At 50.7% G+C, this 26,196-nt stretch overlaps 1 protein-coding gene across 1 annotated transcript in view; it reads left to right on the top strand.

Moving 5' to 3' along the window:
- PHF6 (PHD finger protein 6) overlaps positions 1 to 26,196 on the top strand; it is a 91,174-nt gene that overhangs the window by 47,629 nt on the left and 17,349 nt on the right. The window contains exons 7-8 of the mRNA XM_075322663.1: positions 3,115 to 3,258; positions 19,015 to 19,119. Of these exons, the coding sequence (XP_075178778.1) occupies positions 3,115 to 3,258; positions 19,015 to 19,119 (249 nt within the window). The remainder of the gene's footprint in view (positions 1 to 3,114; positions 3,259 to 19,014; positions 19,120 to 26,196) is intronic.

Genomic DNA, 26,196 nt, shown 5'->3' on the forward strand with positions numbered 1-26,196 from the left:
CTGAATGTTGCGCTGGAGACTCTCCAGAGTTTCGGGTGGATCATCAACTTTTCAAAGTCAAATCTGTCACCGACTCAATCACTAACGTATCTTGGCATGGAGTTTCATACTCTCTCAGCGATAGTGAAGCTTCCGCTGGACAAGCAGCGGTCACTACAGACAGGGGTGCAGTCTCTCCTTCATGGTCAGTCGCACCCCTTAAGGCGCCTCATGCACTTCCTAGGGAAGATGGTGGCAGCAATAGAGGCAGTCCCTTTGCGCAGTTTCATCTGCGCCCACTTCAATGGGACATTCTCCGCCAATGGGACGGGAAGTCAAGTTCCCTGGACAGGAAAGTCTCCCTTTCCCAGACGGCCAAGGACTCTCTGCAATGGTGGCTTCTCCCCACCGCATTATCACAGGGAAGATCCTTCCTACCCCCATCCTGGGCGGTGGTCACGACAGACGCGAGTCTGTCAGGGTGGGGAGCAGTTTTTTCTCCACCACAGGGCTCAGGGTACGTGGACTCAGCAGGAGTCCACCCTTCAGATCAATGTTCTGGAAATCAGGGCAGTGTATCTTGCCCTACTAGCCTTCCGGCAGTGGCTGGAAGGAAAGCAGATCCGAATTCAGTCGGATAACTCCACAGCGGTGGCATACATCAACCACCAAGGAGGGACACGCAGTCGGCAAGCCTTCCAGGAAGTCCGGCGGATTCTAATGTGGGTGGAAGACACGGCATCCACCATATCCGCAGTTCACATCCCGGGCGTAGAAAACTGGGAAGCAGACTTCCTCAGTCGCCAGGGTATGGACGCAGGGGAATGGTCCCTTCACCCGGACGTGTTTCAGGAAATCTGTCGCCGCTGGGGGGTGCCGGACGTCGACCTAATGGCGTCTCGGCACAACAACAAGGTCCCGGCCTTCATGGCGCGGTCTCGCGATCAAAGAGCTCTGGCGGCGGACGCCTTAGTGCAAGATTGGTCGCAGTTCCGGCTCCCTTATGTGTTTCCACCTCTGGCACTCTTGCCCAGAGTGCTACGCAAGATCAGATCCGATTGCAGCCGCGTCATACTCGTCGCTCCAGACTGGCCGAGGAGGTCGTGGTACCCGGATCTGTGGCATCTCACGGTGGGCCAACCGTGGACACTACCAGACCGACCAGACTTACTGTCCCAAGGGCCGTTTTTCCATCGGAATTCTGCAGCCCTGAACCTGACTGTGTGGCCATTGAGTCCTGGATCCTAGCGTCTTCAGGATTATCCCAAGGGGTCGTTGCCACCATGAGACAAGCTAGGAAGTCCACTTCTGCTAAGATCTACCACAGAACGTGGAGGATTTTCTTATCCTGGTGCTCTGCACAAGGAGTATCCCCCTGGCCATTCGCGTTACCTAATTTTCTTTCCTTCCTGCAATCTGGGTTGGAAAAGGGCTTGTCGCTCGGCTCCCTTAAAGGGCAAGTCTCGGCACTATCCGTGTTTTTTCAGAAGCGTCTAGCACGACTTTCTCAGGTGTGCACGTTCCTGCAGGGGGTTTGTCATATCGTCCCTCCGTACAGACGGCCGTTAGATCAATGGGATCTAAACAGGGTACTAGTTGCTCTCCAGAAGCCGCCCTTCGAGCCTCTGAGGGATGTTTCACTTTCTCGACTCTCACAGAAAGTGGCCTTTCTGGTAGCGGTCACGTCTCTTCGGAGAGTGTCTGAGCTAGCAGCGCTGTCATCCAAGGCTCCCTTCCTGGTGTTCCACCAGGACAAGGTAGTGCTGCGCCCCATTCAGGAGTTTCTCCCTAAGGTGGTATCCTCTTTTCATCTTAACCAGGATATTCCTTAGCTTCTTTTTATCCTCATCCAGTTCATCGGTATGAAAATGATTTGCATTTGCTAGATCTGGTGAGAGCACTCAGAATCTACATTCCCGCACGGCGCCCCTGCGCCGCTCGGATGCACTCTTTGTCTTTGTCGCTGGTAAGCGCAAAGGGTCGCAGGCTTCCAAAGCCACCCTGGCTCGATGGATCAAAGAACCAATTCTTGAACCCTACCGTTCTGCTGGGCTTCCGGTTCCATCAGGGCTGAAGGCCCACTCAACCAGAGCCGTGGGTGCGTCCTGGGCATTACGACACCAGGCTACGGCTCAACAGGTGTGCCAGGCAGCTACCTGGTCGAGTCTGCACACTTTCACCAAACATTATCAGGTGCATACCTATGCTTCGGCGGACGCCAGCCTAGGTAGAAGAGTCCTGCAGGCGGCAGTTGCCTCCCCGTAGGGGAGGGCTGTCTTTGCAGCTCTAACATGAGGTATTTCTTTACCCACCCAGGGACTGCTTTTGGACGTCCCAATCGTCTGGGTCTCCCAATGGAGCGCCGAAGAAGAAGGGAATTTTGTTACTTACCGTAAATTCCTTTTCTTCTAGCTCCTATTGGGAGACCCAGCACCCGCCCTGTTGTCCTTCGGGATTTTTGGTTGTTTTCGGGTACACATGTTGTTCATGTTGAACGGTTTTCAGTTCTCCGATGTTACTTCGGAGTGAATTTGTTTAAACCAGTTATTGGCTTTCCTCCTTCTTGCTTTAGCACTAAAACTGAGCAGCCCGTGATCCCACGGGGGGTGTATAGCCAGAAGGGGAGGGGCCTTACACTTTTTAGTGTAATGCTTTGTGTGGCCTCCGGAGGCAGTAGCTATACACCCAATCGTCTGGGTCTCCCAATAGGAGCTAGAAGAAAAGGAATTTACGGTAAGTAACAAAATTCCCTTCTTTTTCAATAAGTTTTGCTGGGGAATATCTGCAGAAAGGTTAACCATTTTCTCAAATTTCTGCAGAAAAACACAAAAAAAAGCACGGGTAAAAACGCAGTGTGTGAACAAGGACTTGTTTAATGTTCCTTCACTAGGTAGAAACTGAGTAGCTCAGCTCGTTAGTCTCCACGTGGCAGCAGTTATAGCTCAGTCTGTCCCCAAGTGAATGGTACGAGCAAAAACTAACAAAAAATAAAGAGGGACTCTGATACGATCATGGCTGTTGCAAGTAGAAAAATATAAATATAAATAAATATATATATATATATATATATATATAATATAAAAATTTATTTAATTAATATTTTATTTTAGATTTTTTTTTTTTTTCTTCCTACAGAGAGACAGGTCACCCCACAGAAGCAGTCCCAGTGACAGTGGACCAAAATGTGGATTCTGTCATGCTGGCGATGAAGAGAATGAAACAAGAGGAAAGCTTCATATATTTAATGCAAAAAAAGCAGCAGCTCACTACAAGTGCATGGTATGTACCCAGACATCAGTTTCTTGACATGTGAACCAATAAAACAGATCTGTTCTTTTAGGCTATGGCCACACGTTGTATTTGCAGCATTTCTTCCGCAGACAAAACCTGCTTTCTGGCAGTAAATAAGTTTTTTGGGTTTTTTTTTTTTTGTTTTTTTTTTGTTTTTAAATGTACTCATTAAAAAGGATAAATTATAAAGCTATTTTTAGTTTCTTTGTCGCTCTATTGGGAGACCCAGACAATTGGGTGTATAGGCTATGCCTCCGGAGGCTGCACAAAGTATTACACTTAAAAGTGTTAAGCCCCTCCCCTTCTGCCTATACACCCCCCGTGCTCTCACGGGATCCTCAGTTATTTTGCTTTGTGCGAAGGAGGCAGACCTGCACACATAGCTCCACAGATTAGTCAGCAGCAGCTGCTGACTATTTCGGATGGAAGAAAAGTGGGCCCATATAGGGCCCCCAGCATGCTCCCTTCTCACCCCACTCTTTGTCGGCGGTGTTGTAAGGTTGAGGTACCCATTGCGGGTACGGAGGCTGGAGCCCACATGCTGTTTTCCTTCCCCATCCCCTTTAGGGCTCTGGGTGAAGTGGGATCCAGGATCGGTCTCCAGGCACTGAGGCCGTGCTCCATCCACTACTCCTGAGGAGCCTGCTGGATAGGAGCCGGGTATCGATCAGGGACAGGGCCCTGCATCTTTGAGGTACTCTGTGTCCCCGTGGGGACCGCGCACAGCAGCACTCCAGCATTGCTGGGTGTGCTAGTGCACCGGGGACTGCGGCGCTGACCGCCTTTGGTGCCATTATACACTGCAGCGGTGCTGAGTGTATTTGTGTATGGGGACGGCCGCGCTGACCGCCGCCGCCATTGTTTTTACTGAGGCGCGGCTGGGACTTGTAGTGCGCCGGGGACTCTGCGCTGGCCGCGCTTTTACGGCGGCCGCGCTTATAACTAGAGTCCCCGGCTTTTTGGGCCTAGTCTCCGTTCTTCCCGCCCTCAGCCCTGCCAGTCAGGGGAAGGGCGGGACGCTGCACAGGACGAGCAGCACTGAGGGCTGGAGCATGCTTAGCATACTCCACCCCCCTCACTGTGCACACTGTGACTCCAACTCCCGCATTTTCTCGGTCACGCCCACGACTCCCTCATATCTCCTCAGGACGCCGGCAGCCATTACTGTCAGCTCCTAGGACGCTGCAGAGGGGAGACAAACTCTGGGGGACCCAGGCACGAGTTCAGGGGGCCACACAACCGCTTTCACGGGTGGTAAGCAGCACCTGAGGTGCTGATTTCACTGGTGTAGTAGTGTGTTTAGAGTTTATATCTTTGCTATACTTTACACTGTATGGTGCACAGTCAATTTTCTGGTCATATACCCTGTGGTGTGGCTCAAGGGGCAACAAAACACAGGCTTACTACGCTGCCAGCGCCGCATGTGCAATCCGGCAGGTTCCATTGACCCTCATGGTGGACCCCTGTGGCATTTGTTCTGGCCTCTGCTCAAGGGGTCCCAGGGACAACAACCAAACAGATCCAGGTGACAGGGACGGAGTTTGCAGTTTTTACTGACAGACTTTCTGAGACTATGGCTAAAATACTAGAAGCTGGCAGTCCAGACTGGTATCTCAGACCATGGGCACTGTACAATCACTGCCCTATATTCCCCTCAGTTGGAACAACAATGTTCCCCCGGGGTGTCTCATAGGTCCCAGGGTGAAGTCTCTGACACGGACCGCAGTCCCAGACCGCCTAGGCGAGCTCGCTTAGACACCCCCTCGACCTCATCACATTGTTCAGGGTCTCAGAGAAATGACTCTCTGTATCAGAAGAGGAGGTAGCTGATCAGGATTCTGATCCTGATGCTGCTCTCTACCTGGATATCCCTGAGGCGGACGCCATAGTGAATGCTCTTATTGCGTCCATACAAATGATGCTGGATGTTTCTCTCTCAGGCTCATCCAGCAGAAGGGTCACCTTCTCAAGGTCCCCCAAGAGTACAGCGAGTAGGTTTTCTGGATCACTCTGACGTCTCAGAGGCAGTCCAGACACACCGAGTTTGTCCGGATAAGCGTTTCTTCCAAGCGCTTTAAGGATACACTTTATCCCTTCCCCCCTGACGTGGTCAGGGCTGGACTCAGTGTCCCAAAGTGGATTCTCCAATCTCTAGACTGGCGGCTAGATCCATAGTGGCAGTTGAAGATGGGGATTCGCTCACGGATGCCACTGACAGACAGATGGAGCTCTGGTTGAAATCCATCTATGAAGCCATCGGCGCGCCTTTTGCTCCAGCATTCGCAGCCCTATGGGCGCTCCAAGCTATTGCAGTGGGTCAGGCGCAAATTGACGCACTTACACGTACGTCTGCGCCGCAAGTGGCGTCTGTAACCTCTCAAACTTCGGCATGGCGTCCTACGCTATAAATGCTGTCCTGGACTCTGCGAGCCGTACGGCGGTTGCAGCCGACAATTCGGTGGCAATACGCAGGGCCGTGTGGCTTCGGGAATGGAAGGCAGATTCAGCTTCCAAAAAAGTGCTTAACCGGTTTGCCATTTTCTGGCGACCGTTTGTTTAGTGAGAGGCTGGATGAAATCATCAACCAATCCTGGGAAAGGAAACATCCTTACCCCAGACCAAACCAAGATTACCCCAACAGAGAATGGGGCAGTCGAGGTTTCGGTCCTTTCCGGGCACGGGCAGGTCCCAATTCTCCTCTCCCAAACATCCTCAGAAGGGTCAGAGGAACTCCGATCCATGGCGGTCTAAGGCACGCCCTTAAAAGACCGCCGGAGGTGCCGCCACCAAGGCGGCTTCCTCATGACCTACGGCCCTCACACCACATCCTCGGTCGGAGGCAGGCTCTCCCGCCTTTCAGACATTTCGCTGCCACAGGTTAAGGACCGTTGGGTGAGAGACATTCTGTCTCACGGTCACAGGATAGAGTCAACTCTCGTCCTCCGACTTGATTTTTCAGAACGTCCCCGCCTCCCGAGCGAGCCGATGCTCTTCTACAGGCGCTGGGCACTCTGAAGACAGAAGGAGTGGTGATCCCGGTTCCTCTTCAGCAACAGGGTCACGGTTTTTACTCCAACCTGTTTGTGGTCCCAAAGAAGGACGGATCTTTCCGTCCTGTCCTGGACCTAAAACTGCTCCACAAACATGTAAAAGCCAAGCGGTTCAGGATGGAATCCCTCCGCTCCGTCATCGCCTCAATATCCCAAGGAAATTTCCTTGCATCGATCGATATCAAGGAGGCTTATCTCCACGTACTTATTGCTCCAGAGCATCAGCGCTTCCTGCGCTTCGCCATCGGAGATGAACACCTGCAGTACGTGGCACTGCCGTTCGGCCTGGCGACAGCCCCACAGGTTTTCACCAAGGTCATGGCTGCAGTACTTGCGATCCTACACTCTCAGGGTCACTCGGTGATCCCTTACTTAGACGATCTGCTGGTCAAGGCTCCCTCTCAAGAGGCATGCCAGCACAGCCTCACCGCTACTCTGGATACTCTCCAGACTTTCGGGTGGATCATCAATTTTCCAAAGTCAAATCTGACACCGGCCCAATCACTGACATATCTTGACATGGAGTTGTCATACCCTCTCAGCGATAGTGAAGCTTCCGCTGAACAAACACCGTTCACTCCAGACGGGGGTGCAATCTCTAGGTCAGTCACTCCCCTTGAGGCGCCCCACGCACTTCCTCGGGAAGATGGTGACAGCAATGGGGGCAGTCCCTTTCACGCGGTGTTCATCAGCGTGCTCTCCAAAGGGACTCCTACGCAAGGAGACAGGAAACCGACATTCCTCAACAGGAACGTCTCCCTCTCTCAGGCATACCACTTCATTGTCGAGGGGAAATTCCTTCCTTCTCCCATCCTGGGCAGTGGTCACGACGGACGTGAGTAGGTTTCAGTGGGGAGCAGTTTTTCTCCACCACAGGGCTCAAGGTACGTGGACTCACCATTGAGTCCTCGCTTCTGATCAATGTTCTGGAGATCAGAGCAGTGTATCTCGTCCTAAAAGCGTTCCAGCAGTGGCTGGAAGGCAAGAAGATCCGAATTCAGTCGGACAACTCCACAGCGGTGGCTTACAGTCCGGCGGCTTTTGCTGTGGATGGAAGCCACAGCCTCCACCATATCCGCAGTTCACATCCCAGGCGTGGAACGCTTGGGAGCAGACTTTCTCAGTCGCCAGGACATGGACGCAGAGCAAGGGTCCCTTCACCAGGACGGGTTTCACGAGATATGTTGCCGCTAGGGCATGCCGGACGTTGACCTAATTGCGTTCCGGCACCACAATTAGGACGTTCATGGCACAGTCTCAAGATCCCAGAGCTATGGCGACAGACGCCTTCGTTCAACACTGGTCGCAGTTTCAGCTTACTTACGTGCTCCCACCGTTGGCACTGTTGCCCAGAGTGTTACGCAAGATCACGGCAGACTGCCGCGGCTGCCGCCGCGTCATCCCCGTCGCTCCAGACTGGCCGAGGAGGTCGTGGTCCCGGATCTGTGGCATCTCACGGTCGGCCAACCGGGGGCACTGCCAGACCGACCAGAATTGCTGTCTCAAGGGCCGTTTTTTCCATCTGAATTCTGGGGCCCTCAACCTGGCTGTGTGGCCATTGAGTCCTGGATTCTAGCGTCTTCAGGATTATCTCAAGAAGCCATTGCCACTATGAGACAGGCTAGTAAACAAACGTCCGCCAAGGTCTAACCACAGGACGCGGAAAATATTCCTGTCGTGGTGCTCTGCTCAGGGTTTTTTTTTTTTCTCCCTGGCCATTTGCCTTGCCCCCCTCACTGTCCTTCCTTCAATTTGGACTGGAAAAGGGTTCGTCGCTCGACTCCCTTTAAGGGACAAGTCTCAGCGCTCTCTGTGTTTTTTCCAGAAGCGCCTAGCCAGACTTCCACAGGTGCGCACGTTCCTGCAGGGGGTTTGTCACATCGTTCCTTTTTACAAGCGACCGTTACAACCTTCGGATCTGAACAGGGTGCTGATGTTCTTCAGAAACCACCATTCGAGCCAATGAGAGATATTTCTCTCTCACGCCTTTCGCAGAAAGTGGTTTTTCTAGTACCAGTCACTTCACTTCGGAGAGTGTCTGAGCTAGCAGCGCTGTCATGCAAGGCCCCTTTCCTGGTTTTCACCAGGACAAGGTGGTTCTGCGTCCGGTTCCGGAATTTCTCCCTAAGGTGGTATCCCCCTTTCATCTCAATCAGGATATCTCCTTACCTTCTTTTTGTCCTCATCCAGTTCACCAATGTGAAAAGGATTTGCACTTGTTAGATCTGGTGAGAGCACTCAGACTCTACATTTCTCGTACGGCGCCCCTGCGCCGCTCGGATGCACTCTTTGTCCTTGTCGCTGGCCAGCGTAAAGGGTCACAGGCTTCCAAATCAACCTTCACTCGGTGGATCAAGGAGCCAATTTTCGAAGCCTACCGTTCGGCTGGGCTTCCGGTTCTCTCAGGGCTGAAGGCCCATTCTACCAGAGCCGTGGACGCGTCCTGGGCTTTGAGGCACCAGGCTACGGCTCAGCAGGTGTGTCAGGCGGCTACCTGGTCGAGCCTGCACACTTTCACGAAACGCTATCAGGTGCATACCTATGCTTCGGCGGATGCCAGCATAGGCAGACGTGTCCTTCAGGCGGCGGTTGCCCACCTGTAGGAAGGGGCCGTTTTTTCGGCTCTATTACGAGGTATTATTTTACCCACCCAGGGATTGCTTTTGGACATCCCAATTGTCTGGGTCTCCCAATAGAGCGACAAAGAAGAAGGGAATTTTGTTTACTTACCGTAAATTCCTTTTCTTCTAGCTCTAATTGGGAGACCCAGCACCCGCCCCTGTTTTTTTGTGTACACATGTTGTTCATGTTGAATGGTTTCAGTTCTCCGATATTCCTTCGGATTGAATCTACTTTAAACCAGTTTATAATTTTTTCCTCCTTCTTGCTTTTGCACCAAAACTGAGGATCCCGTGAGAGCACGGGGGGTGTATAGGCAGAAGGGGAGGGGCTTAACACTTTTAAGTGTAATACTTTGTGCAGCCTCCGGAGGCATAGCCTATACACCCAATTGTCTGGGTCTCCCAATTAGAGCTAGAAGAAAAGGAATTTACGGTAAGTAAACAAAATTCCCTTCTTTTATGTGGATGGTTCACTGAAGAGTTAGTAATACGGTTTACCTCCTGTTTGTGTCTGTAACTGTTATTAGAGGGCTGTGCGTGTAGTCAATCATTATCTCTGCAGAGACGCCGACTTGCTCATCGCCCCAACTGGGTCGTATCCGCTTTCGCTGCCGCACGGCCATCCACGTAGTGTGCTGCCTCCTTCCCCTCCCGGGCCCTGTATATGCTGCACAGGGTTCCTGGGAGTGCTCCTAAGACTTGCGCTCACACTGGCCTTCCCCCTTAAAGGAACAGGGTGCAATTTCCAGGAAATACCTCTAAGATTATGGCTGAGAGGCACTGTGTATTTAAGGCAGCCTCCCATTAGGGGAGGTGCCTGCACAATGCCTCTAGTTAGTCACTCAGTCAGTCTCCTGTTTGCTACCTAGCTAGTTGTCAGGTTCTGAGCTCCTGTCCTGTTAACCCTGTGTCCGCCTACAGTACCTGCCTTCCCATACCTTTTTTGTACCCTTGCCATGCCCACTATTCCTGCCCATACCCACCTGTCTAGCTTGCCTCAGTCACCCGACCTGTACCAGTCTATTCCTGAGTCCGTCACCTATCCTGAGGATCAGCTGTCACAGTCCTGATCACTGCCCTGGGAGTGGTACCTGGCGTCCACCTTAGTCAACCCCTCCCACTAAGGGTTAAGCCCGGGGTCCCCCTGTGGTCCCAGTGGGTCCAGCAATCCCGCTCGCTGCCCCTACACAGGCTGTGAGCATAACACATTATTCTTCTCACTGTAGCTGCACACAATTGTCAAAGTATAATCCACAGTCCTGGTTGTGGGTGTGTTTTTTTTTTTGTTTTTTTTTTTTTTGTTTTGTTTTTTTTTGTTACATTGAAGTAAAAAGCTGGTGCTATTATATAAAGAGCAGGCAGGGATAGAAAAATGTAACTTTGCAGCTACCCTGACTGTAGACTAAACAAGCGCAGCCCATCTACAATGCACACATCAGTAACATTGCATTCAGATGTACTGAATCAGCGGCAGAGAGACTCTCACCAGACTTTGATCTTGGTGTATTTTCACACGTGGCATGTTTGCGGCAAATTGTGGTGGATAAAATCCGCAGCATTTTACAGTACCAGCATAATCAATGATATTTTAAAAATCTCATGCACGCTCCTCTCAATCCTCAATATTTGGAGCCTTGCTCTGCTTTAGCCAAGACATAGCATGTAAATTCTGTCAGTGTTTTCTGCAGCATTTTTCAACCATTCAAACTTCTACTCAGCATTTCTTTGTCGCTCCATTGGGAGACCCAGACAATTGGGTGTATAGCTTCTGCCTCCGGAGGCCACACAAAGTATTACACTTTAAAAAGTGTAACCCCTCCCCTCTGCCTATACACCCTCCCGTGCATCACGGGCCCATCAGTTTTATGCTTTGTGTTGAAGGAGGCACACATTCACGCAAGCTCCACATTTTAGTCAGCAGCAACTGCTGACTTTATCGGATGGAAGAAAAGAGGGCCCCAGGGCCCCCGGCATGCTCCCTTCTCACCCCACTATGGTCGGCGGTGCTGTTAAGGTTGAGGTACCTATTGCGGGTACAAAGGCTGGAGCCACATGCCGTTATCCTTCCCCATCCCTTAGTGGCTCTGGGAGAAGTGGGATCCTAACCGGTCACCATGCACTGGGACCGGGCTCCCTCCGCAGCCCCTGAGGGAATCTGACGGACAGGAGACTGGATGTCATCAGGGACAGGCCCTGCTTTTCAGAGGTACTGTGTGTCCCCTTGGGGACGGCGCATAGAGCGCCTGTGTATCGGACGCTGCAGCAGCTGCTGTGTGTTTTGTGTCGCCGGGACTACCGCGCCGACCGCGCCTGTTTGCCGGCCGCGCTTATAAATCGAGTCCCCGGCTTCTGCGGCCTAGTACCGCATATTCCCGGGCCTGCCAGTCAGGGGTAAGGGCGGGACGCTAGACTGGACGTCAGCGGTGAGGGCTGGAGCATACTTAGTATCCTCCTCCCCCCTCACTGAGCACTGTGGGGCACCAGATTCCCGCACTTTCTGAGGCACGCCCACGGCTCCCTCCTCCTCTCAGAACGCTGGCAGCCATTGTTATCATCGCTGCTGCCGGTGGAGAACTTCAGACAGAGCTCCACAGCGCTGGGAGGCCCAGGCAGGGAATCTGGTGGACACACAACCGCTGAGGGCGGTCGGTAAGCTGCACCAGTTACCAAGGTGCTGGCCCCCCTAGGTGCCGAAGTGTGTGTGTGTGTGTGTGTGTGTGTGTGTATATATATATATATATATATATATATATATATATATATATATATATATATATTGTGTATACATTTGCTCTGTTCGGCCGCATTATTTGCTTTTGGCTATATACCCTCACTGATTGCTCTAAGAGGAGACAACAGCATGTCGTCTGCAAAAAGCAAGGGTGCCAAGGCACAGGCTTATTTTGCAACTTGTACCTCTTGTGCGGCTATGTTACCTGCAGGTTCCATCTACCCTCATTGTGTGCAATGCTCGGCCCCTGTGACACTCACTCAGCCGGAGCCTCGGGCACTGGTGGGACCCTCGGCTCAGGTAGAACCGCCGGCTTCCACTGTCCAGGTGGCAGGGACAGAGTTTGCAGTATTGGCTGAGAAACTTTCTGAGTCTCTTTCACAATCCATGGCTCAGTCTATGGACAGATGGTCTGCTAAGATACTAGAAGCTTTGCAGTCCAGACTGGTAACACAGGCCCCGGGCACTGTTGAATCATTGCCCCCAGGCCCCCCTCGGTCGGCGCAGCAAACTGCTCCTGGGGTGTCTCCTAGGTCCCACGGTGAGGACTCCGACACTGACCGCAGTCCCAGACCGGCTAAGCGGGCTTGCTGGGAACTTCCCTCGACTTCATCACACTGCTCAGGGTCTCAGCATGAGGACTCTCTGGAGGATGAAGCGGAGGTGGCAGATCAGGACTCTGATCCTGACGTTGCTCTCAATCTGGATACACCCGAAGGGGACGCCATAGTAAATGACCTTATAGCGTCCATCAACCAGGTGCTAGAACTTTCTCCTCCAACTCCAATAATAGAGGAGTCAGCTTCACAGCAGGAGAAACACCAATTTAGGTTTCCCAAACGTACACGGAGTGCGTTTTTCGATCACTCCAACTTCAGAGATGCGGTCCAGAAGCACCGAGCGTTTCCGGACAAGCGCTTTACTAAGCGCCTTAATGACACACGTTACCCCTTCCCCACTGAAGTAGTTAAGGGTTGGGCTCAGTGTCCCAAGGTGGATCCTCCAGTCTCCAGACTGGCGGCTAGATCTATAGTAGCAGTGGCAGATGGTTCATCGCTAAAGGATGCCACTGACAGGCAAATAGAGCTCCTGATGATACCATCTATGAAGCCATAGGCGCGTCTTTTGCTCCGGCATTCGCAGCAGTATGGGAACTCCAAGCTATCTCAGCTTGTCTGTCTGAGATTAATGCAGTCACACGTGCCTCTACTCCGCAGGTTGTGTCTTTAACCTCTCAGGCGTCGGCTTTTTCGTCCTACGCCATGAACGCCGTCCTGGACTCTGCGAGCCGTACAGCGGTAGCATCCGCCAATTCAGTGGCAGTCCGCAAGGCCATGTGGCTACGCGAATGGAAGGCAGACTCTGCTTCCAAAAAGTTCTTGACCGGTTTGCCATTTTCTGGCGACCGTCTGTTTGGCGAGCAATTGGATGAAATTATTAAACAATCCAAGGGAAAGGACTCGTCCTTACCCCAGTCCAAACCAAACAGACCTCAGCAACGGAAGATACAACCGAGGTTTCGGTCCTCTCGGCCCTCAGCCATATCTCAATTCTCCACGTCCAACAGGCCACAGAAGGGCCAGAGGAACTCTGATTCATGGCGGTCTAAGTCACGTCCTAAAAATACCGCAGGAGGAACCGCTCCCAAGGCGGCCTCCTCATGACTTTCGGCCTCCCCAAACCGCATCCTCGGTCGGTGGCAGGCTCTCCCGCTTTTGCGACGCCTGGTTGCCACATGTCCAAGACCGATGGGTGAGAGACATTCTGTCTCACGGTTACAGGATAGAGCTCAGCTCTCGTCCTCCGACTCGTTTCTTCAGAACATCTCCGCCCCCGAGCGAGCCGATGCTCTTTTTCAGGCGGTGAACACTCTGAAGGCAGAAGGAGTGGTGATCCCTGTTCCCCTTCAAGAGTGTGGTCGCGGTTTTTACTCCAACTTGTTCGTGGTGCCAAAAAAGGACGGATCATTCCGTCCCGTTCTGGACCTCAAACTGCTCAACAGACACGTGAAAACCAGACTGTTCCGGATGGAATCTCTCCGCTCCGTCATCGCCTCGATGTCCCAAGGAGACTTCCTAGCATCAATCGACATCAGGGATGCTTATCTCCACGTGCCGATTGCACCAGAGCATCAGCGCTTCCTGCGTTTCGCCATCGGAAACGAACACCTTCAGTTCGTGGCACTGCCTTTCGGCCTGGCGACAGCCCCACGGGTCTTCACCAAGGTCATGGCAACAGTGGTGGCAGTCCTACACTCTCAGGGACACTCGGTGATCCCTTAGTTAGACGATCTTCTAGTCAAGGCACCCTCCCGGGTGGCATGCCAACACAGCCTGAACACTGCCCTGGAGACTCTCCAGAGGTTCGGGTGGATCATCAATTTCCCAAAGTCAAAATTGACACCGACACAATCGCTGACTTACCTCGGGATGGAGTTTCATACTCTCTCAGCGATAGTGAAGCTACCGCTGGACAAACAGCGTTCACTACAGACAGGGGTGCAATCTCTCCTTCGAGCCCAGTCATACCCCCTGAGGCGCCTCATGCACTTCCTAGGGAAGATGGTGGCAGCAATGGAGGCAGTTCCATTTGCGCAGTTTCATCTGCGTCCACTCTAATGGGACATTCTACGCAAATGGGACAGGAGGTCGACGTCCCTCGACAGGAACATCTCCCTTTCTCGGGCAGCCAAAGCCTCTCTTCAGTGGTGGCTTCTTCCCACTTCTTTGTCGAAGGGAAAATCCTTCCTGCCCCCATCCTGGGCTGTGGTCACGACGGACGCGAGTCTGTCAGGGTGGGGAGCGGTCTTCCTCCACCACAGGGCTCAGGGAACCTGGACTCCGGCAGAGTCCTCCCTTCAGATCAATGTTCTGGAAATAAGGGCAGTGTATCTAGCCCTAAAGGCGTTCCAGCGGTGGCTGGAGGGCAGGCAGATCCGAATTCAGTCGGACAACGCCACGGCGGTGGCGTACATCAACCACCAAGGCGGCACACGCAGTCGTCAAGCCTTCCAAGAAGTTCGGCGGATCATGCTGTGGGTGGAAGCCACAGCCTCCACCATCTCCGCAGTTCACATCCCGGGCGTAGAAAACTGGGAAGCAGACTTTCTCAGTCGCCAGGGCATGGACGCAGGGGAATGGTCTCTTCACCCGGACGTGTTTCAAGAGATCTGCTGCCGCTGGGGAACGCCGGACGTCGACCTAATGGCGTCCCGGCATAACAACAAAGTCCCGTCATTCATGGCACGGTCTCAAGATCAGAGCTCTGGCGGCAGACTCATTAGTTCAGGATTGGTCGCAGTTTCGACTGCCTTATGTCTTTCCTCCCTCTGGCACTGCTGCCCAGAGTGTTACGCAAGATCAGGTCCGACTGCCGCCGCGCCATCCTCATCGCCCCAGACTGGCCAAGGAGGTCGTGGTACCCGGATCTGTGGCATCTAACGGTGGGTCAACCGTGGGCACTACCAGACCGACCAGACTTGCTGTCTCAAGGGCCTTTTTTCCATCTGAATTCTGCGGCCCTCAACCTGACTGTGTGGCCATTGAGTCCTGGATCCTAGCGTCCTCAGGGTTATCTCAAGAGGTCATTGCCACTATGAGACAGGCCAGGAAACCGACATCCGCCAAGATCTACCACAGGACGTGGAGGATCTTCTTATCCTGGTGCTCTGATCAGGGTCTTTCTCCCTGGCCGTTTGCCTTGCCCACTTTTCTGTCTTTCCTTCAATCCGGAATGGGCAAGGGTTTGTCTCTCGGCTCTCTCAAGGGACAAGTATCGGTGCTTTCCGTGTTTTTTCAAAAGCGTCTAGCCAGGCTTCCGCAGGTCCGCACGTTCCTGCAGGGGGTTTGCCACATAGTCCCACCTTACAAGCGTCCGCTAGAACCCTGGGATCTTAACAGGGTGCTAACGGCTCTTCAGAGACCACCTTTCGAGCCGATGAGAGATGTTTCTCTTTCACGCCTTTCGCAGAAGGTGGTCTTCCTAGTGGCAGTCACGTCACTTCGGAGAGTGTCTGAGCTAGCAGCGCTGTCATGCAAAGCCCCCTTCCTGGTATTTCACCAGGATAAGGTGGTTCTGCGTCCGGTCCCGGAATTTCTCCCTAAGGTGGTATCCCCTTTTTCATCTCAATCAGGATATCTCCTTACCTTCTTTTTGTCCTAATCCAGTTCACCAATGTGAAAAGGATTTGCACTTGTTAGATCTCGTGAGAGCACTCAGACTCTACATTTCTCGCACGGCGCTACTGCGCCGTTCTGATGCGCTCTTTGTCCTTGTCGCTGGCCAGCGTAAGGGGTCGCAGGCTTCCAAGTCAACCCTGGCTCGGTGGATCAAGGAACCGATTCTTGAAGCCTACCGTTCGTCTGGACTTCCGGTTCCTACAGGGCTGAAAGCCCATTCTACCAGAGCCGTAGGTGCGTCCTGGGCATTGCGGCACCAGGCTACGGCTCAGCAGGTGTGTCAGGCGGCTACCTGGTCGAGTCTGCACACTTTCACAAAACACTATCAGGTGCATACCTATGCTTCGGCGGATGCCAGTCTAGGAAGGCAGGTCCTTCAGGCGGCGGTTGCCCACCTGTAAGAGGGGGTCGTTTTTACGGCTCTTTTTATCGAGGTATTCTTTACCCACCCAGGGATTGCTTTTGGACATCCCAATTGTCTGGGTCTCCCAATGGAGCGACAAAGAAGAAGGGAATTTTGTTTACTTACCGTAAATTCCTTTTCTTCTAGCTCCTATTGGGAGACCCAGCACCCGCCCCTGTTCCCTTCGGGCTGTTGTTCTTTTGTGTACACATGTTGTTCATGTTGAATTGTTCTTTGGTTCATGGTTTCAGTTCTCCGAACATCCTTCGGATTGAATTTACCTTAGACCAATTTATAAGTTTCCTCCTTCCTGCTTTGGCACCAAAACTGATGGGCCCGTGATGCACGGGAGGGTGTATAGGCAGAGGGGAGGGGTTACACTTTTTAAAGTGTAATACTTTGTGTGGCCTCCGGAGGCAGAAGCTATACACCCAATTGTCTGGGTCTCCCAATAGGAGCTAGAAGAAAAGGAATTTACGGTAAGTAAACAAAATTCCCTTCTTTTCCTGCTACGATCTCTGGATTTTTTGCAAAAAAAAATCATGCAAATATGGAAATATTCCAACTTTGGTGAAATGAACCTTTAAAGGGAACCAATCGCCAGGATTTTCGTATATAACTTAAAGCCAGTGCTATACTGGCTTTATCAGGCTGAGTCTCTACATATCATTAGTGGTCAGCTTGGATGTTTTTAGGCTTTGAAATCCAAGAAAGTAAAGTTTATAAAATAATCAGCTTCTTGAGTGACAGCAGCTGAGGATGGGATAATATCTGGGGGGGGTATTCAGAGTTATCCCCTCCCCTGTTAGAATTACCATAAGTATTATACAATCACTTTAATGTTTGACTTGCAGGACCTGTGTGTGGTCATACCCATGTGACCAGAAGGGGCGGGGCCTCAGCCAACAGAAAAATGTTGCTTCCTGGTTTCAGCTTTATTGGCTGAGGCCCCACTCCTTCTGGTCACATGGGTATGACCTCACCACAGGTCCTGCAAGTCAAAAATTAAATCAATTGTATATTAATACTTATGCCAATTTTTTCATGGGGAGGGCATAACGCTGAATACCCCCCCCTAGATATTATCTGATCCTCAGCTGCTGTCACTCAAGAAGCTGTTGATTGTTTGTTTATTTTGTTTTTTTTATTACTTTCTTGGATTTCAAAACTTAAACATCCAAGCTGACCACTACAGGTATTTATAGAATCAGCCTGATAGTGCCAGTGCACAAAAAACAAAAACAAAAAAAACAAACTATCCAGGTTTCATCAGTGTCTAATCAAGGCTTCATCAGCTTGGTCCTTGTCCTCCTTCCCCTTTTTTTTTTTTTTTTTTTTTTGTTGTGTATCATCCCACAGTGAGATATATCTGACAATTATCAGTGTTAGTGCGAACCACTTGATCCAAGGAAAAAAATCGGACACGTGAACACTGACACGAAGATGGTGCAGACTCCGACAGAGTCTTAGGGTACCGTCACACTTTAGCGACGCAGCAGCGATCCCACCAGCGATCTGACCTGGTCAGGATCGCTGCTGCATCGCTACATGGTCGCTGGTGAGCTGTCAAACAGGCAGATCTCACCAGCGACCAGTGACCAGCCCCCAGCCAGCAGCGACGTGCAAGCGACGCTGCGCTTGCACGGAGCCGGCGTCTGGAAGCTGCGGACACTGGTAACTAAGGTAAACATCGGATATGGTTACCTGATGTTTAACTTAGTTACCAGTGCACACCGCTTAGCTTTGTGTGTGCAGGGAACAGGAGCCGGCACTGGCAGCGTGAGAGCTGCGGAGGCTGGTAACGAAGGTAAATATCGGGTAACCACCTTGGTTACCCGATGTTTACCCTGGTTACAGCTTACCGCAGGCTGTCAGACGCCGGCTCCTGCTCCCTGCACATTCAGGATCGTTGCTCTCGCTGTCACACACAGCGATGTGTGCTTATCAGCGGGAGAGCAACCATAAAAAAACGAACCAGGGCTGTGTGTAACGAGCAGCGATCTCACAGCAGGGGCCAGATCGCTGCTCAGTGTCACACACAGCGAGATCGCTAATGAGGTCACACAAAACGTGACTCAGCAGCGATCTCGCTGTGTGTGAAGTACCCCTTAGTGAAAAGTTGATTAGATTCTTCCCAATGCTATTGTGCGTGCACGGGACATAAATGAAAAGGTGATGACGACTGGGGAGACAAGCCAGGCAAACAATGGGGCTGAATAAGAACGCAGGACCCGACCCACATAGTCCCGTCCAGATGCACACGGCAATCAAACGAGCAGAGCGTTTCTAGGTCTTGGATTAAAGAATTTTCAGCAATCTGTGAAGTAAACAAATCAACACTTTCAGTTTCCTAGCGTCAGTGTAACTCCGGCTTTACTTTGTGGTAAAGTTCTGATGGTTGGTTGCCTTTAAGGATTAATCACCATAAGTTTATTGGTTCATTTCTTGACAAGTTTGCTTGAGGTTATCTTTTTTATGTAGCAATAAGCTTATGTTTAGATGCCATATAGTATATGGCCTCCTCTTATACATTGTGTATCGCTAGCCCTGCAAGCGAGGTCGCTCATAATTGTCAGAGCGATGTTTGCAGTTTTGACTATATTGCACTTCTTGAGTAAACGTAGTGAGCTACAAAGCCAGGGAAAACTGATTGTGAAAATTATAGGTGTCCTTTATTTGTGCTGCGTATTTTTTAAAAGGGGTTAATAGCTGTCCTTTTGGACTAAACAATTGTAAGATTTATTTATTTTCTCCCCTCTAGCTTTTCTCCTCTGGTACAGTCCAGCTAACAACAACCTCAAGGGCCGAAGTTGGGGACTTTGACATAAAAACTGTGATACAAGAAATGAAACGTGGCAAACGCATGGTGAGTGTCTGTCCTACATTGCACTCACACGCTACAAGTGTTGTCTCATGGAGGTGGTACATTAAACATCCATGTTTTTGTAGTATTTCTACACCTAAGTGGCTTATTAACAAAGTACAAACTTTCTAATTCACAATTTGAAACTTTCCTAAATTTCTATGAAGGGAAGTATGCAGCGATCTATGTATTATACATATAGTTCAGTGGAACCTCTGTTTACGAGTAACCCGGTGTGCGAGTATTTCGCTATGAGCAAAGCTTGCTGTAAATTTGTAACTGTTTACGAGCAAGGTTTTTTGTACGAGTAAATACTCACCGCACACACTTCCGGTTACGTGTCTTGGGCAACCATCGCGACGATGTAGGAACTTCCACTGTCAGCTGCTACTCAAAGGCAGTGCACTGATCAATCAGAGGCAAGCGGCTCATGCCTTTTGATGTCAGCGGAAGGTCCGGCATCGGTCGCAATGGTTACCCGATACACATCCCGTACCGGCGAACTACAAGAACCAGGAGGCCGGCGAGGGAACAGAAGGTAAAGTGAGGTGTGTGTGTGTGTGTGTGTGTGTGTGTGTGTGTGTGTGTGTGTGTGTGTGTGTGTGTGTGCACGCGCAATAGGGGACCAGGATGGCACATTGAACAAGTTGTGGAACGATTTGTCTACATTCCAATGATTTCCTATGGGAAATCTTGCCTTCCTAGACGAGTAACTTAGTTTACGTGTATATGTATGTATATATTATATAATATTTTTGTTTTTTTTATTTTTAATGGGATTTTGGCGTTAGTTTTTTTTACGTCGAGGTAGGTTTGTTTTTTTTTTTGGTTTTTTTTTGGATCCTGATTTAGATTAGGACTTCACAGCTCAGGCATGTGACACATATTGACCCAAGCTGTCGTTTTTGCTTGTAGATTTGGGAAGAAATACCAAGATTAAAATATTGCATCTATAATGGTTTTCAATTTGCAATATTTCTCTTCGGCTGAGTGCACATGGTGCATATTTGCCACGTTTGTTACTGTATTTCTTCTTGTAGATTTGTGTTCATTCTATTTTTATTGAAATTCTTAAACAAAATAACAGAAATAAATAAAGGCAAAGACAAAAAATCATTTGAATAAAGCAATAAGCAGATATCCAAAATCATGTATGGAACATATCACTTATCATCATATCTTCTGAAGCATGTGTTAATCAAGCAATCTCTCAATTACCTCAAAACAGATACTACAATTTTTGAGTATGAGTAACGCTCAAGTCGCCAATACTAGTAAAGGCAATCTCAGGAGCAGAAATTACCATATATAGAATGAGAAAGAACAGACAAAGTAATTCCTCTGCTCTGAGTATATTACAATCAGATCCAAATTAAAATCTATCAATATTGTTATATTCCTTGTTGTTCTTATTTATAGCACTAGAAGTAAATATTATGAGCATTAAGTGTATAAGGATACAAGAGAGAGAGAGAGGGCATAGAATAGATAGAAAGAAGAGAAGAGAAAATGAAAAAAAAGAAAAAAAAAAGGGGGGGGGAGGGGGAAGATGAGGGACCTAAATCAAGAAAAGTAAATATAAGTTGAAAAAAGAGTAGAGTTGGAGCCTGAGAGAACCGTAATGGGAAAACTGGGAAGGGGAAATATAGGGAAAGAAAGGTCCGGGGGGGGGGGTCCTCTGAGATCTACCTTATTAAAACAGTTTATGAAAGTCTGGTGAAACCCTATTTGCAAAGTCTGATAACTGTGTTGTGCACACATTCAGGATTTTTTTTCCTTGCAGATTTTGTTGCAGAAAAAAACCTGCAGCTTTTCAATTCTTTCTGCATTTTTTACTTTACCATTGATGGTAATGATAAAAATGCATAGTTTTGTTTGTTTTTTTTTTCCCAGCAGGGTTTTTCTTGCCAGACCATTCAGTTTTGGGTGCAGATTGTCTGCAACGTAGGCACATAGCCTTTATTCTTCTTGGGGAAAAAAAAGACTCATGAGACGCGTGGTCAAATTGAAACTGAACTTTTAAGCATATTTATCAAATGTTAGAGGTTTTCCGGGCTTGAGGGGAATTTGTGTAGCAATTTTGTGACTGCAGATTAGCACATCCTGATGGTGTGGATTAGGCAAACTGCCAGGATTCACCTCTATCGCCAGAACGAGCGGGTGATCCTCTCACTGCCTGTATGGTATCCTCATATGGGAAGGCAGCAGCTGGGTAGATTCTCAGTCACTTAACCCCTTAACGACCTTGGACGTACTGAGTACGTCATGGTCACATGGTGCTAAACGACCATGACGTACTCAGTACGTCCTGGCGAAATCGCGGTCCCGGAGCCCCGGGGAGTGAAATTTGTTTACCTAAACGGTGGATTCGGGAAGGAGGGGGACCTCTGCCTGACCTCAGGAGGGGTGGTGCCTCCTCCCCGAACCTACAGAGGCTGTGATTGGCTGACGAACGCCGCTCAGCCAATTACAGTCACTGTAATGTGTCAGCCATTGAAAATGGCTAACACATTGCAATCCAGCCATAATCAGTGCTGCTGTAGCACTGATGACTGGCTGGAGCTGGGTGAACTTTGTTTCACCCGCCCCCAGCTCTGATTGGAGAGACCGGCCTTGTGACCGATCTCTCCCAATCACTGTGGATCTTGTGCCGTCACCGCTACCCACAGCTTCACTCCGTCCGTGAAAGCTGATGAGAGCGGTCGCTGCAGGTGCCCATCGGTAAGTTATAGCACCCCCCCCCCCCCCGATCCCCGCCGAGATCCTCCGCCGAGATTCCCCGCCGAGATCCTCCGCCGCTCCCCCGCCGAGATCCCCCGCCGCTCCCCGCCGAGATCCCCCCGCCGCTCCCCGCCGAGATCCCCCGCCGCTCCCCGCCGAGATCCCCCGCCGAGATCCCCCGCCGAGATCCCCCGCCGAGATCCCCCGCCGAGATCCCCCGCCGCTCCCCCGCCGAGATTCCCCGCCGAGATCCACCGCCGCTCCCCGCCGAGATCCACCGCCGCGCCGCTTTACACGCCGCTGTCCCTGCCCGCCACGCCGCTGTTCCCGCCGCTGTCCCTGCCCGCCGATCCACCTCTGCTGCCCGCCACGCCGCTTTACACGCCGCCACCGTCCCCTTTCAGTCGCACCCACCTTTTTCAGCCGCCGCTGCACCCGATCGGCCGCCGCCTCCATCGGCTGCCACTGCACCTAATCGGCTCCCCCCCTCCATGTGCTGCCTCCCCCCCCTCCATGTGCTGCCCTCCCCTCCCCCCCTCCATGTGCTGCCTCCCCTCCCCCCCCCTCATGTGCTGCCTCCCCTCCCCCCCTCCATGTGCTGCCTCCCCCTCCCCCCCCTCCATGTGCTGCCTCCCCTCCCCCCCCTCCATGTGCTGCCTTCCCTCCCCCCTCCATGTGCTGCCTTCCCCCCTCCATGTGCTGCCTTCCCCCCCTCCATGTGCTGCCTTCCCCCCTCCATGTGCTGCCTTCCCCCCTCCATGTGCTGCCTTCCCCCCCTCCATGTGCTGCCTTCCCCCCCTCCATGTGCTGCCTTCCCCCCCCTCCATGTGCTGCCTTCCCCCCCCTCCATGTGCTGCCTTCCCCCCCCTCCATGTGCTGCCTTCCCCCCCCCTCCATGTGCTGCCTTCCCCCCCCCCTCCATGTGCTTCCCCCCCCTCCATGTGCTTCCTCCCCCCCCATGTGCTGCCTCCCCCCCCATGTGCTGCCTCCCCCCCCATGTGCTGCCTCCCCCCCATGTGCTGCCTCCCCCCCCCCATGTGCTGCCTCCCCCCCCATGTGCTGCCTCCCCCCTCCCCTCCATGTGCTGCCTCCACTCCATGTGCTGCCTCCCCCCTCCCATCAGACTCTGCCCCCCTCCCTGATCTGCTGCCTCTTCTGTCTGCTGTGATTTCTGCTGCCTAGATCCATCCTGTAAGGTAGGTATCCCCATCTCACCCCCCCATCCTCTGCCGCTCCTCCATCCGCTGCGCCATTTCCCATCATCCATCCGCTGCGCCCTTTCCCATCCTCTGCCGCTCCTCACACCGCTGCGCCCTTTCCCATCTTCCATCCGCTGCGCTCTTTCTCATCTGCCGCCCCGCCCTCTCGTATCGCATTATCCAGCGCAGTTGCTCGCTTCCAGACTGCAGTGGATGATGCGATACGAGACTCGTGCATTGCTCTCACGTTTGGCACTGGTCTTAGTGGCAGGCGCTCTTTTTTTTTTTTTTTTTTTTTTTTTTTTTACTGATGTCTGTATTTTTTATTTCGCCAAACTAATTTTTTTTGTATGGGGGGGGGGGGCTAGTTTCCAAAATGGGATCACATGTGGGGGGAGCTCCATTGTTTAGGCACCTCAGGGGGGTCTCCAATGAAAACATGGCGTCTGCTAATAATTCCAATCAATTTTACTGTGAAATGGCGCTCCTTCTCTTCTGAGCCCCCGCCGTACGCCCAAACAATGATTTCCACCACATATGAGGTACCTGTGTACTCAGGAGAAATTGCACAATACATTTTATGGTGCATTTTTTCCTGATACCCTTGTGGAAAAAAAAGCTACCTGTTTGAAAAAACAATTTTGTGGTAAAAAAAAGAATAAAATATTTTCACGGCTGAACATTACAAACGTTTGTGAAGCCTCCAGGGGTTCAAAGTGCTCACTAAACAGCTAGATAAATTCCATGAGGGGTCTAGTTTCCAAAATGGGGTCAATTGTGGGGGAGCTCCATTGTTTAGGCACTTCAGGGGGGTCTCCAAATGAAACATGGCGTCCGCTAATAATTCCAACCAATTTTGCTGTGAAATGGCGCTCCTTGCCTTCCGAGTCCTGCCGTGCGCCCAAACATTTGATTTCCACCACATATGGGGTATCTGCGTACTCAGGAGAAAATGCACCATAAATTTTATGGTGCATTTTTTCCTGATACCCTTGTGATAAAAAAAGCTACCTGGTTGAAGCAACAGTTTTGTGGTAAATTTTTTTTTTTCTTTTCACGGCTCAACGTTATAAACTTCTGTGAAGCCCCCAGGGGTTCAAAGTGCACATCAAACATCTAGAAAAAATATTTGAGGGCTCTAGTTCCAAAATGGGGTCATTTGTGGGGGAGCTCCATTGTTTAGGCACCTCAGGGGGTCTTCAAACCCGACATGGCGTCCGCTAATGAGTGCAGCTAATTTTGCACTCAAAAATTCAAATTGCGCTCCTTGCCTTCCGAGTCCTGCCGTGCGCCCAAACATTTGATTACACCACATATGGAGTATCTGCGTACTCAGGAGAAAATGCACGATACATTTTATGATGCATTTTTCCTGATACCCTTGTGAAAATACTAATTTTTATGGCTAAAGTAACATTTTTGTGTTAAAGTAAAATTTTCATTTTTTCGTCTACATTGCTTTGGTTGCTGTGAAGCTCCTAAAGGGTTAATAAACTTCTTGGATGTGGTTTTGAGCAGAGTGAGGGGTGCAGATTTTAGAATTGGGTCACTTTTGGGTATTTTCTGTCGCCTAGGTTTCTCAAATCACTCCAAATGTGATGTGGTACCTAAACAATTTTTTTTTTGTAAATTTTGTTGGAAAAATGAGAAATTGCTGATGAACTTTGAACCCTTCTAACTTCCTAACGGAAATTTTTTTTTTTTCAAAATTGCGCTGGTGTAAAGTAGACATGTGGGAAATGTTATTTAGTAACTTTTTTGTGTGACATTTCTCTCAGATTTATGGGCATAAAATTTCAAATTTTGAAAATTGCAAAATTTTCAAAATTTTCGCTAAATTTCCGAAATTTTCACAAATAAACGCAAAACATATCGGCCTAAATTTACCACTGACATGAAGTACAATATGTCACGAAAAAACAATGTCAGAATCGCCAGGATCCGTTGAAGTGTTCCAGAGTTATAACCTGTCAAAGTGACACTGGTCAAAATTGCAAAAAATGGCCGGGTCTTTAAGGTGAAAACAGGCTGGGGGCTGAAGGGGTTAATGTTTTTCAGAGAGAAGCAGATGATCTCATACTGGAGTTTGACCGGCCGCTTGATATGGCAGCTGGGGGGAATCCTGACACTGCAGTCAGTGATCACATCCACCCCAAAAAAACAATTTTCACAAGTTGTCCCATGAAGGACTTTTTTTTTTCTTTAGCAGCAGTCTGATTACTTGGAGCTCTACAGCGGGGACCCTAATCGATCACTAGATCCTGAATATCCAGTCCTCCTCACTGGACAACTGTAACGAGGAGGTTTATTGGTGATGTGCTAGTGAATGCAGCCTGTCTCTCCAGTCAATATCAAAGGGCTAGATAGCGGACATGAATTGAAACTGCGGGAGAAATGCATAACTACCACCCCATTCATTGCAGTCATGCAAAAGTAAGGGTCCAACTTTAGGGACTATGGGGTCCCCATTGCAATCGCCTATCCTGTGTAGTGGAAATACTTGTCCTTCGAGGTACAACACCTTTTGGAGGGGACTTTCAACTAACCACAGGATAGGTGACAAGATGTTGATCATTGAGCCCTCATTTCCTCCTCTTTCCCCCCCCCCCCCCTCCCCCCCCCCCCCGTAAGATGTGGCAAGTAAGGCTGCTTTCACACCTCCGGTTTTAGCAGAGCTGGCCAATCCGGCTCTAAAACCTATGCAACGGATGCGGCGAAAAAAACGCATCCTTTGCATAAGTTTTTGACATGCGGCCCATCTGGTTTTTGCCGCTTGCGGCAGGCTACTGAGCATGCGCAGTGGAAAAAAAACGCATGCGGCGGCCGGATGCGGTGTTTGCCGCAGGATGCCGCATGCGGCATCCATAGGCATGCATTGCAAATCGCGCCACATCGGCCGGATGCTGCGCGATGCATTTTTTTTTTTTTTTTTTTTTGGGGGGGGGGGGGTTTGCCGGACAAAAAAACGCGCCAGGCAACGTTCCATCCGGCCGTCGCATCAGCTAAATCTGCCGCATGCGGCAAAAACCGGACCAAACGCAAGCCCATGTGGCACAATCCGGCACTAATGAAAGTCCTATGCAAAAAAAACGCAACCGGCGGCAAAAAAAAATGGTTTTTTTGAGAGCCAGATTGTGCCGCACAGGAAAAAATGGATGTG

This window comes from Anomaloglossus baeobatrachus, chromosome 9, assembly GCF_048569485.1.
Source record: "Anomaloglossus baeobatrachus isolate aAnoBae1 chromosome 9, aAnoBae1.hap1, whole genome shotgun sequence".
In the NCBI taxonomy this organism is placed as follows: Eukaryota; Metazoa; Chordata; class Amphibia; order Anura; family Aromobatidae; genus Anomaloglossus; species Anomaloglossus baeobatrachus.